This window comes from Mytilus californianus, unplaced genomic scaffold, assembly GCF_021869535.1.
Source record: "Mytilus californianus isolate M0D057914Y unplaced genomic scaffold, xbMytCali1.0.p SCAF_13, whole genome shotgun sequence".
Classification (NCBI taxonomy): Eukaryota; Metazoa; Mollusca; class Bivalvia; order Mytilida; family Mytilidae; genus Mytilus; species Mytilus californianus.
The window spans coordinates 967682-980958 of record NW_026262615.1 but is presented as its reverse complement, the minus strand read 5'-3'; the positions used below and the strand labels follow the sequence as shown (position 1 = coordinate 980958).

Here is a 13277-nt window from a genome sequence, read left to right as displayed (position 1 = left end):
TGTCATCTTTATTTTTCTTGCATACTGCATTAAGAATACCGGTTTTGAATTGGATTGGTACTTTTTTCTCAGCCAAAATTTGATTAAATAGAGAAACAAGATACGGAACAAAAACCTCTTCAGCAGATTTGAAGTGTTCAGCAGAAAGCCCATATTCATCGCATGCCTTTCCATTGTTCAGATTTGATATTGCCTCTGAAATTTCGGCGGGGTTGAATTTGTCTGAACTGAAATCAGATAAGCTACAGATTTCTTTTATAATTTCACAGCGGAATTGGCAGTTCTTTAGGAAATTTTCATCAAAGTCAGGATTGTCCTTAGGTGTTGCTAAATTTTGAAAATATTTTGCCATTGCCTCCCTTTGTTCTTCTGGATCGGTGAGTTCATGATCATCATATAGTATGGTTGTAGCAAGTTCTTTAGTGCTGTTTGTATTTCTGCATATTAATCTGTAGAAATTTTTAGAGTTGGGTTCACTTTCCAGTTTTTTATAAAATTCTTTACATTCAGCTGCTCTCTCTTGCCGTAATCTTTTTCTAACATTTCTTTTTGCTTCCTTCAGTTCCAAAAAACAAGTGTCCTCACCTCTCTTTCTTCCATGTAGGTCCCATATCCTGTGTTTCTGCTTACTAATCGTTAGCAACTTTTTTGCATGTTTTTCCCTACATTTTATTACTGAGTTTGTATTTAAAGTTGGTAGGTATGAGTTGATAATACAAACTTGTCGATCCTTGGTCTGAATAGAGATGGCAATAACTCTTTCGTTGCCTTCTGGCAATTTTCTAATTAAATCGTTCCACTTTTTAGGCCATAAGATAGCAATACCCGCTTGTCCCCTTGGTGCTTGGAAATTTACAATAGGATCGAATGTATCATGACATCTTATGTAATTATTAAAATTTGGAAATAATTCATCCAGTTTTCCTTTCTCATAGTCCCAAAGCCAATGTTCTTGAGCACACAGAATTGTATCCTGTGCTTTAAGTAGGTTTAAAATATAGTTTTGATTGGTTTTGACCCCTTCATTGAAAGTGGTTACTTTTAATCTCTCGTGGTTTGGCTGTAAGAAAGAAACGTGTATTTGTTGTCTGGTGGTTGTTTCCTTAGGCCGGGAAGTTCTAAAAAATTCTGTGATGTGCTATCGACACTACATGAGGCTCCTATATCTTTTGTTGTTTGCTCTATTTCACAGGATGGTGATTGGTGGATATTGGTTGAAGTAGTCGTAGTCACAGAATTGTCAGTCAATGCAATTATATTTCTCTTTTCCTTACCAGATTTTTTTTACACTTTGAAACTTTGGACTTTTCCCCTCATCTGTATTAGTTGCCAGTTCAATGTCCATTTGCAACTTTGGACTTTTCGCCTCATCTGTATTTGTTGCCAGTTCAGTGTCCATACTTTGTGCTAGTAGTATTGAGTTGGTGTTGTACTCAGCTCTTTCTTTTTGATTGATTTTGGAACTCATTTGATCAGATTTGTATTGAGTTTTCGCTTTGTTCAATTCTTTTTGAACAGGTTTTTCTTGATAGTGCGAATCATCTGATAGATTTTTCGGTATTTGATCGTTTTGCCTGTGGTAGGTTGGATGAGTTTTCGTTGATGAAGCTGCATAGTGACTACGATCATTTCTTTGAAAATTTGAGTTGTTAAGTATGTTAGCCTGAGGGAGCTGATGCATGGCATTGAAATGAGGAGGAAACGGCTGTCTTGTATGTTGAATAATTGGTGGAGGATGTGTAAGTTGGTAAGGTAAGCTGGAGGTTGGGGAAACAGATGGACATTTGGATGTTGTTGAAACGAGTGTGGACCTGGATTGTTAAAGTTTGGATGTTGGGTCCATGTTGGTTGAGGATTGAGAAATTGATTTTGTTGTTGAAACAAGTGTGGACCTTGATTGTTAAAGTTGGTATGTTGGGTCCATGTTGGTTGGTGGTTGGCAAATTGATTTTGTTGGTTTAGTTGCCTAATTTGATGGTTCATTGTGGCCATACTCTGTTGTATCTGTAAGGCCATTTGCGTAGTTAGCGCAGAGCAGATGGATAAATTTTGGGTTGATTGAACTTCAATTGCTCTAATTCGAGATTCTAAGGCCTGTATTTCCATATGGTGCATCCTTTCATATATGTTAAAAGGATCTATTCTATGGCAATTCTGGTTAATTTGTTGATTTTGGTTGTTGGGATCCATGCTGTTGTGGATATGCCCTTCTGCATCGTAACTGCTATTTTGTGTTTTGTTGGTCAAAGATTCTTTCTTTTGAAGAAGTTTTATTGTTTTCTCTTGGTCCTTTAGCTTTTGTTCTAATTCTGTTACGTAACCATGTAGCTCCATATCCCGGTTATTTGTACCGGTTTTTGGTCTTGAAGTGGTTTTAGGTTTTGTTGAAGTTGACAAGTTAGAAGTTTTTGCTATTTTATTTATAGTTATACTATTGTTGCTGTTCAGAGTATTATTGGTTTCCTTCATAGAAGTTACTTTAGACTGAATATTGGTGGTTTCTTCGAAAGGAATTTGGTCAATCGGAATATTGATTGTTTCTTTTGCAACAGAGTGGTCAACAGGAGTGTTGATGTACATGCAATTCTCAAGTGCAGTTTGGTCACTCTTGCTCTTGCTATACTCTTTGGTTGACATTTGGTCATTAACACTTTCAGCTTGGTTTGAGTGGTTCGACAAGATTGGATTACTTTTTCTCATAGTGGATGAATTTGGTTTGGTAACTTCGGTGGTTGATGTTTTAATTAATGAGCCTGAAGGTTGGTTTTCATGGGCTTTTGCTAGTGAAGGTAATATGCCAAGATTTAGATGCGACGTACGGTCATCATTATAAAGTTCGTTCTCATTACAACCATTGCATATGTAAGGTACGTTTGACATCTTGTTTACCTTGCCTTTTGTTAAGCCAACACAGCTAAAGTGGAACCAGTGATCACAACTTTCACATTCTATGGTGTCTTTATCTGCTTTACCATTGCATACTGGACATAAATATTCTTGTTCCTGATCTAGATCAGATTTCGATGTTATAGGGTGACACGGGGAGTCAATAAATGAAGCTCCCTTTGTGTGTGTTTGGTCACTGTCATGATCATGAGTTTGATTTCTGACAACATTGCTGTGACTTATCACTTGAGTAATTTTGTTGTTCATATCACAAATAGTGTCTTCATTTTGTGACAGAAATTTTTCAATTTGCGGGAGGATAGTTTCCATAAATAAGTCTGCCTTGGGTCCATTAACTAGTGCAGATGACTGTGAGTGGTATAAATTTATGGTATATTTCTGGTATGCCTTAGCATGATCATGCTTTTGGGCAGATACTTTAAGCCTTATCTCTATTTCATGGCCTTTTTTATCTTTTACTCTCTCTTTTAAGACTGAAAAGTGTTCTAAAAAGCCACCCCCCTCTAGTATATCAAAAAGCTTTTGTTTAAAGATTAGATATGATGATGTGTTAAGTTGAATACAAAGATTTTTCTTTTGTTTCATTTCATATCTGATCATAGAATCTGAGCAACCTGATAGTTTCTTGCTGATAGCCTTATTAACATTGAGTTGATAGTCTTTCTGAAAAGTAGGTATTTTATTATCAACATGATTTGGTGTTGGATCCGATCTCCTTAGATTTGTATTAGATCTTTGACTGCGACGCAGTGATAGAGACTGACTATTGCCCACCTCATTACTAGTGCTACTGTTTGCCATTTTATGCTAGTGCTGTTTTTAATCAAAAAAGTTTTTATAGAGGGTTTAGCGCGGAACAACCACACTTACCCAGGATAAATTGTGCGTGTTTGCTCTTTAGATAGATTTCAGCCCAAGATTTTGTTATTTTCCTTCTATGATAAGTTATAGCACAGATCAACCGCCCTTACAACAGGTGAGATTTAACAAGTTAATTTTGTTTGCTATTTAGATAATATATGAAAGAGATGCTTTGTCCACCAAGATTTTGCTACTCCACTATTTAAATGATGCGGTATAGCGCGGTACAGCCACACTTACCCACGACCAAGAAAACTGAGATATGCTTTGCAAACCCAGGTTTTGCTATAACACAACTTTGATAAGGTATAGCGCGGCACAACCACACTTACCAGGGGAAATTTGTTTGTTTGGTCTTACTTTGTGAAGAAATACTGGAGTATGCTTTGTCAGCCAAGATTTCCTTATCCTCTACTTAAATGACAAGGTATAGCGCGGTACAACCACACTTACCAGGGATCAGGAAGATAAAGTGGAAATATACTTTATTAACCAATGTGTGCAGTTATGCTACTATAGTTATGATTACTGGGTATAGCGCGGTACAACCACACTTACCAGATGATATAAAATGTAAACTTGTTAGCTCAGCATTTATTGTTTAAACGAACTACTTTTAAACATAAGTATATCTACAGACTCATACAGTTTTTGTTATAACATGGATTAATCTTGTAGGATAGTTGATGGCTGGTTATATCTGATTTGATGATGATAGGTATAGCGCGGCACAACCACACTGACCTAGTAGATAAATGTCGTATTTTCTTTTGTAGACTTACAAGTAAATAATTTAGATGCTAGGTATAGCGCGGAACAACCACACTTACCGAGAGTCTACGATTTTAGTTTAGATCCAGCAGTCTCTTATAATTCTCAGCGTGAATTTCTTTAACCAGACTTTTGCCAAAAGAGGAGTTGGGTGGATGCCGTCCCTGTATAGATTTGTGTTTAAATATTTCCTGGTTTTGTGTAGCCCTTTTTCTTTATCCGTATGTGTACTGTATCTTGAAGTCCTGTATAAATCGTACGAGAAGTCTGGCGAAAAATTGTTGAGAGTAGTATTTAAGAGTTTGATACTAGAATTTAGAGCTGAGACTTGGGTATCAAGAATTTTGTCCTGTTCCAGAAATTCAATTGGGTTCATATGAGCATGAGAATAATTCCACTTTCTTATGGAATATATTGGTATTTCAAGGAATGTTACTTTACACTGAGGATATGCGGATATGATTTGGACTATTAACTGAAAATTTGTTGTGATTTGCTCTACGATCTCAGACGTGTCTTCGGAAGTTAAGTTTATGAGGAATATAGAGCGGTCCAAAGTTGTTATGTCACAAGTACCTATCCAAATGTATAGCCAGATTCTATTGTATTTAAGTACTAAAGATTTGATGTTCTTTTCGAGCCACTTTACTGAATCACGAGATTTTGAGCCTTTGAAACACTTCCATACAATATTTTCTTGGAGTGGATGGAAAATGTTCTCTCTCAGGTATGTGCCTTTGCTGTCTGAATAGATAATTGGTGTATAGGTTTTCACACCTTAAGGTTCAATGATAGGTTTGTTACTGAACTTTTCAAGTTTTATCTCGGACATAAATGCAGGAAAATAAAGCACACAGAAATAATATAATAATGATGCTGCAGGTTATATGAATATATATAAAGCTATCTAGCAAATGTTATTGATGGTTATAATAAGCCAGCAAGCATGAAACTTTTTCGTTTGTTTACAAAAGTTTGGTGTTTTTTTTTCGTTTTTTTTTTGTACGGGATTTTCAATGGCGGGAAAAAGTGTCACAGGTGAAAATCCTTTCTTTTGTGTAAAATGTAAAAAAGTTTTCTATAGGGTCACTCATGGATAAATACAATGTTCAAAACAATATAAATCTGTAAATCTGTGAAGAGATGCAGTAAACAATAAACAAATTGGTGAATTTTTCCTCTCTTTCGAATTCTACACACATCCGTCAACATCGATCATTCGGAACATTCATCAATTAGCGTTAGTCATGTCGTCATAACTCTTTTCGTATTGCTCGGGATTTAACATTACACTTAGCAATGAATTAAAACGAAAGTAGATTTCCGGTAAAAATATTGAATAGAAGCATGCTTCTTTTTTGAGAGCTGAGGAATTCTGATGAAAACAAGACCCAGCTAGTGTTATTACAATGGCGTGTTTTCGTGCCTTAACGAGAACAGGGTTAGAACTCGTCAGAACTAAATCAGTTGGAACATGAAAGGACTTTTTTTCTCCAAGAAAAGTCTTACTAAAGTTATTTGTATCCTTTGTAAAATTTATTTAAATCAATGTAAGTTGGGTAAAGGTGTTCCATTATCTATTACATTCATTGCAACATAAAAGTTAGGACCAACCAACATCAATCAACAACGAAATCCTGAGTTAGAAAGCGGTTACCTATGTAAACAAAGAACAAAATGGCGGCAAATACGAAATAGAAATCTGACAGCTCGACAGTCAAGTGGAAGTTAAGAAAGGTGTGTAGGTGGGTTCATCTTATCACCACCTTCTTACACAGCCCAAAGATGTCACAACTAATTATATTTCTATTTTTATTGTCATTTGGATACCAACTATGTCTAGCCAAAATAACAGACCAACAAAATATTTTGACAAAATCAAAACAAGGGGAGCATATGTTTACCATTATTAACAACTACAACCCAGAGTATATAAACCATTTTACCATCATTGACAACATTAGAACTGAAATACTTAGTATGAATGAGAGAAGATTAATATATCGTAAAATGATAAACCATCTCACCTATCTTTCAATGATACTAATTCTTATATCAAACGATGTAAATCTTAACCCTGGACCTGAATGTTCAAACACCAGTGGAACTGTATATCCATGTGGCACATGCGACCAACCAGTTACATGGCAAGAACGAGGTATAGTATGCGATACATGCAACCAATGGTACCACATCAGTTGCCAGGCTATGCTTACTAAGTCCTACCTAGAACATGTGAATGACTCCGCCATTGCATGGGATTGCATTATGTGTAATTGTCCAAATTACTCCACCTTCTGCTATTCTTTGGTATTCAGCACTTCAAATCATTTCAGCATACTATCAAATATATCCATCAGCAGTCCAACATCTAGCATCATAAAACCATTACATACTTCAACACCAGAACGGAAAACACAAAAGAAAAAGGAGCAAGAAGATTCAAATCCTAAGACTATTCGAGTATTAAATGTCAACTTCCAGTCAATAAGAAACAAACAAGGCGAACTTATAAATCTTATTGAAAGCACAAAACCAGATATAATTTTTGGAACTGAAACCTGGCTTGATTCATCAATAAAAGACTCGCAATATTTTCCAGATGGGTACAATATTTACAGAAATGACAGAAACTTAAGTGGAGGGGGAGTACTCATTGCCGTCAAAGACACATACATCACTTCATCAGTACCAGAACTTCAAACTGATTGTGAAATTGCTTGGTGCAAGATGGAAATTGTCGGGCATAAAACTGTCTATCTATCTAGTTACTACAACCCCAAAACATCAAACGAAAAGGGATATAATGAATATGGAATAAGCATTGAAAGAGCCAGTAAAATACGAAATGCATTCATTATATCAGCTGGTGATTTCAACCTACCAGGCTGGGATTGGACTAACAAAGAGATCAAGATGCACACCCAATGTGCAACAAATCATGAAAAATTTGCTGATATATTGGATGATAATGGGATGGCACAGCTTGTAAATAAACCAACCAGAGGACCCAATACTCTTGATCTTGTTGTAACAAATCATCCTGAAAGCTTCATGAGAGTTGAAACCTTACCTGGGCTCTCCGACCATGAAATCGTTTTCACAGAAGTTAATCTAAACCCCCGGAAATCTATTCAAAAACCAAGGATTATACCGTTATATAGAAAAGCAAATTGGGAGATTATGAAAATAGATATGAATAATTTACACCATGATATCACCCTAATGAATGAACAAAAGGCAGGAGTAAATACATTATGGACACACTTCCAAACCAAACTTGAAGAGAGCATAGAAAAAAATGTACCGAAAAAGACCGCTAGGAAAAAGGATGGTAGTCCCTGGATCACATCTGACATCAAGCGTCTCATACGAAAAAGAGACAGATGGTTCAAAAGAATGAAAAAATCGGGTAATGGAGGAGATAGAGACAAATTTAAAGAACTTAAGCGTCGTACACAGAGAGAAATTAGGAAAGCTTACTGGAATTACATCGACAGTATAGTTTCACCACCAGACCTAATTAAACCTCAAGAAAGACCAAACTGTATGAAAAGGTTCTGGACCTTTATAAAACACAAAAGGTCAGATGGGAGTAAAATACCACCTCTAAAATCAAATGGAACTTTACATTCAGAGCCAACAGAAAAAGCAGACATACTCAATGGCCAATTTCAGAAAGCCTTTTCAGTCAAAACCACCATAACAGAAAAAGAATCTCAAGAACAGTGTAACATGTCCGGAAACTTTGAACAAATCTTGGACATCAATATAACAGAAAATGGTGTGTACAAACTACTAAATAACCTTAATCCAAATAAGGCAGCTGGGCCAGACAATATAACACCAAGAGTCTTAAAGGAACTTGCATTACATATAGCACCAATACTGACAACATTATTCCGCTGCTCATATCAGACAAGCGAAGTACCTTGTATTTGGAAATCTGCAAACGTCTGTCCAGTGTATAAGAAAGGGAAGAAATACGATCCGATAAATTATAGGCCTGTCTCTCTCACTTGCATAGCATGTAAACTAATGGAGCACATCATAACTAGCCATATCATGTCTCATGCAGATACTCACAACATCATGTATCCACTTCAACATGGGTTTCAAAGGGGATTATCATGCGAATCACAACTGATTGAATTTATTGATGATGTAACTAAAAACTTAGATCAGGGGAAACAAACAGATTGTCTCATAATGGACTTCTCCAAGGCATTTGATAAGGTTAGTCATAGCCTTCTCATCCACAAACTGAAGCATTATGGGATAACCGGTAAAACAAATGAGTGGATAAACAACTTCCTCAGTGATAGAATACAGTCAGTAGTTGTAGAGGGTGAAACATCGACCTCCATACCTGTAGAGTCCGGCGTACCACAAGGATCCGTCCTGGGACCTAGCCTATTTTTGTTTTATATAAACGATATGCCCCAGGGGATTCAATCAACTGTACGACTGTTTGCTGATGACACTATTGCTTATCTCACCATCTCATCCAATGCAGATGCCGCAAACTTACAAAAGGACCTTGACCAACTGGCTGTATGGGAAACAACATGGCTTATGAAGTTCCATCCAGACAAATGTAATGTACTCACCATCTCCAAGAAGCGAACTCCATCAAAGTACAATTACACACTACATGGCCATAACCTCGAACATGTAACATCAGCTAAATACCTGGGATGCACTATTTCATCAGATCTTAAATGGGGGAAACACATAAGCTCCATCTGCTCCAAAGCCAACAACACCATTAGCTTCTTAAAAAGGAATGTTAACATCTCAAACAAGTCAATTAAAGAAAAAGCATACATGTCCCTCGTCAGGCCTACTTTAGAATATGCTAGTGCAGTATGGGATCCATACCAACAAAACGACATCCACAGATTGGACATGGTGCAAAGACGGGCAGCAAGGTATGTTACTAACAGATATCACAACACCTCATCTGTTAGTAGCATGCTTGAACATCTTGAATGGTCTACCCTACAAGAACGAAGGAAACATAGCCGCTTAATAATGATGTATAAGCTACAAAACAACTTTGTCAAAATCGATACATCCAGTAAGCTAATACCGAATGAACGCCCTTCCAGAAATAATAACGAAAAGGCACTTAGAATACCATCGTGTAAAACAACTGTACGGAAGGAGTCGTTCTATCCCAGAACAATCAGAGAGTGGAACACCTTGCCCAACTCTACTGTCTCCGCCCTGAGTCCTGAATCCTTCAAGGCTCAGCTCCGTCATTAGATTAAATGCCATGTTTTTAATTGCACCTGTATATATATTAAATTGCACCCATTCTCTTTTTGTTTAATAAATTTCAAAAATATTTCATGCGCTCACTCCAAAATGTGGCAGAATAGTCAACCAGTTGACGGTGGCCGCTTACCGGAAGAAGAAGAAGAGGCCAAATCACTTATATGAAGTCAGCATCGGAAACCAAAAGTTCTAATAAGGGACAAGTAAACCCAGATTTATGTAAATAAAATTAAACGAAACAATTGCTTATTTTTAGTTTAAGTGTATATATAATATACATTTCATTTTAGTTGATGAGTGAACACACATATTAGTTTTAATGTAAATGTAGCTTGCCACTTTCTTTGTTTTTGGTCTATTGTTCTGTATGCCTAAGATACATGTAGTTGTCTTATTGGCAAGTGCAGTACACCATTGTCATTTATTTATTTGATGTTGCGGGATTATTTGTAAATTGAATGTGGTCTCAGCCATTAAACCACCCTATAAACCTGGTCAAGGGTCTTAAATCTGGGAGCTACTTATTTTTTTTAAGTAGGTCTGGAAAACAGGTGATAGGGACTGGCAACACTTTCTTACATCACTTAATGTTCACAAATATTACATAAAAATCTGAAAACTATTAGCCACACCTACCCTAAATAAACTGAATGGTGATCATATGTGCTCTAGAACGGTAATCTAAGGTACTGTCCTATTAGTGCCACCAGTAAATATAAGTTATGGAAAATACAAAACTCTGTGTTGAAACCGGACACAGATTAAACATACAATTGCTCGTCAGTGTATAAACCAAATAAAATAGCTATCACATTTAAAAGAAACATATTTTATTAACAAGATGGATGAACATCTCTGTTTGATAGAATGTAATTATAACATGACTAAATTCAATATTGTGTTGATGAAAAAACCCAATACGTTGATGAGCTTGGTGGTGAAAAACCCAATTTGATATTTGCTTGAGGGGTGAATTGGAATTAATAATGCAATTGAAAAACAATTTCACTCAATTAAATAAAAAATGGTGGGTAAAAACCCCAATTTGTGAACTCTTATCTGGAGCTCTGGTGACCTTTAGATATATTTTTATGTTGATGTCGTTGGGGTGCTGTCTGATTGCCATAAACTCCGAATCTCCTTGTATTTATATCAATATATTACCTTTTATTAATAGTTTTATCTTGAAAGTGCGACTAATCTAACATTGAAAAATTGTCGATCAAAGGTAGATTTGGTACTATAGAACTTTGATTTACTCACAACTTATCTTAAAGAAAGTGTCCTCGCCAGGTATGAAATACGACATTTATATTCCATCATTTAATATGTTTAGTGTTTAAATTTTAATGTTTGATATCATACCTTCTCCATCCTATCGGTCACATGATTTCTTCAATAGAAAATGTATATATAGCATTAAAAGAAGTAAATAATTGGAAAGCAGTGAAACGTTTGGAAAAGCAACGTCTATTCAAGCTAGTTTTTATTTTTTTTGTTCATCGTGAAATGAGCATTTCATCTCGAGTTTGTCCTTGTCGTGCACATACAACCCTGAACTATCCTCTAAACTGTATACAAAATATTAATAAAGTATTTCAAAGTATTTTTTTTTAAATGTTAAGAGGCATAGGTGTTGCTTTGCTAACACCTGTTCATGCATAGCCAAATAAAAAGGCGACCAAAAATGGTTACACAATATTTAAAAATATTGATAAAATCTATTAATTTGTCAAAATTTAATTATAACGTCTTTGCAGGTAAATACCTGGATATTTTAGCGGTGTCTTGTGATAGCTTTAATCCTGATGTTAATGAAACAATTGGTCGACAACAAGGAAACAAAAATCATCTGCAGTCTCTGAGACAAGTTAGAGAATGGTGTTATCAGTATAAGGTAATTTGACATTAAATCCAAAATGGCGTCAGAACGCATACAATATATATAGTGGTTTTTTCCATTTCTTAAAACACTGGGTTGATACCGCTATTGGTGAGTTGTTAGTCCCGACGGCATTATCAGCCCAGTAGTTAGTGCTTCGTTACTGACATGATTCATAACATACATCTCTCAAATTGTACTTTGATAAACTTAGAAATTATTGAGAAACTAAAATGTAGGAACTATTATTATGCAGGAACAACATATATGACATGACATGATATTGCCAATCTAGTCCCAAGTTTCGATTTGAAAAGCTCACTAGTAGAGCTTGTGTTTATGAGGTTTATTGAATATTGACTTTAAATAAAACTTTGAATTGAAAAGTTTAGTAAGTTAAGTAAGTCGGAGACAGCATCAGATAATTGAATGTTGGAAAACATTCTGTTCTTCGTGATCTTTAAATGTGTCAGTTTATTTTTAAGTCTCTCTATTTCTGGTTTCGTAAAGCACCTTTTCCACTTGTATCATACTAAAGTTGTCGACATCAGGAAAGTTTTTCTTACAGCTGATTACTCCGGTCGAGTCAAACCAAAGACTTTAAAATTGTCATTTGCTGCTTCTCTGTTAAGCACGCTGCATTAACAGAGTAACAGCAAAAACTGGTCGGCTCGGAGTCGGGATAATGTGTCCGGCTAGGGTACGTGACATGTCTTCCTGTAGACTTTTATCTTGTGAACTACATTAACATATTCTTGCCCTGAATATGCATTTAATTTGCCACTGGACATTTAACATACAGCTGAATTAGCTCAATGTCCTCAATTAGACGGATAAGACAACTATGTTCAGCTTTTACGTATTTCTTTAACTTGGAATGCATTCCTCTTAGATTGTCACAATACCACTGTCCTGTATAGTGTATTTACAAATTTTGTTTACCTTTTAACAAATACTCAGAAGCATAGTCACTCAATTTGCCTTTTGTCAATGTTTGGGGTGGTGTTTGCCATGACTTATGACTGCATGACCAAACGGTTCAGTTATAGAATTAGGCTTAGAACCTTTATTTGTCAGATTTTTAGGAGTTTGAGAGAGAAGATATTGTTTATGTCTTTTAAAAAAAACCCATTGCATTTTATCCTGCTTATTTCAAAATAAACGTTATTCTTAAGCATATCAAGAAATAAAATATAAAAATTAAAAGTTACAAGAAGATTTATTATATAAGGGATTTTCTAAGCATGAGCGGTTACATATTTTGTGATGAAAAGAAATCTCAAAATATCTACCCACTCATAGTCTATTTGAACATCCATTGCCTTTGTTTTTTAACCCATACGATTTCTTCTATTAATTTGTTTTCATTTTCATTTCAGTAAACAATGTTCATTTAAAGCTTAAAGTACATATCTTGATATACCATGTACTTGATTTATCATCTTCCGACACAGAGTTTATATCCGTTCCATACATGTTAGCGCAATACTTTACTTAATATGACATATATAGAGTGTAGTATTACGTAGTATAGAACGTAACGGATATGGTCTCTGTGCCGGAAGTTGTTCATTTA

General features: G+C 35.6%; 1 protein-coding gene across 1 annotated transcript in view; it reads left to right on the top strand.

Moving 5' to 3' along the window:
• Positions 1-13277, top strand: part of LOC127722979 (radical S-adenosyl methionine domain-containing protein 2-like) — a 31094-nt gene that overhangs the window by 9848 nt on the left and 7969 nt on the right. The window contains exon 3 of the mRNA XM_052229378.1: positions 11580-11716. Within this exon, the coding sequence (XP_052085338.1) occupies positions 11580-11716 (137 nt within the window). The remainder of the gene's footprint in view (positions 1-11579; positions 11717-13277) is intronic.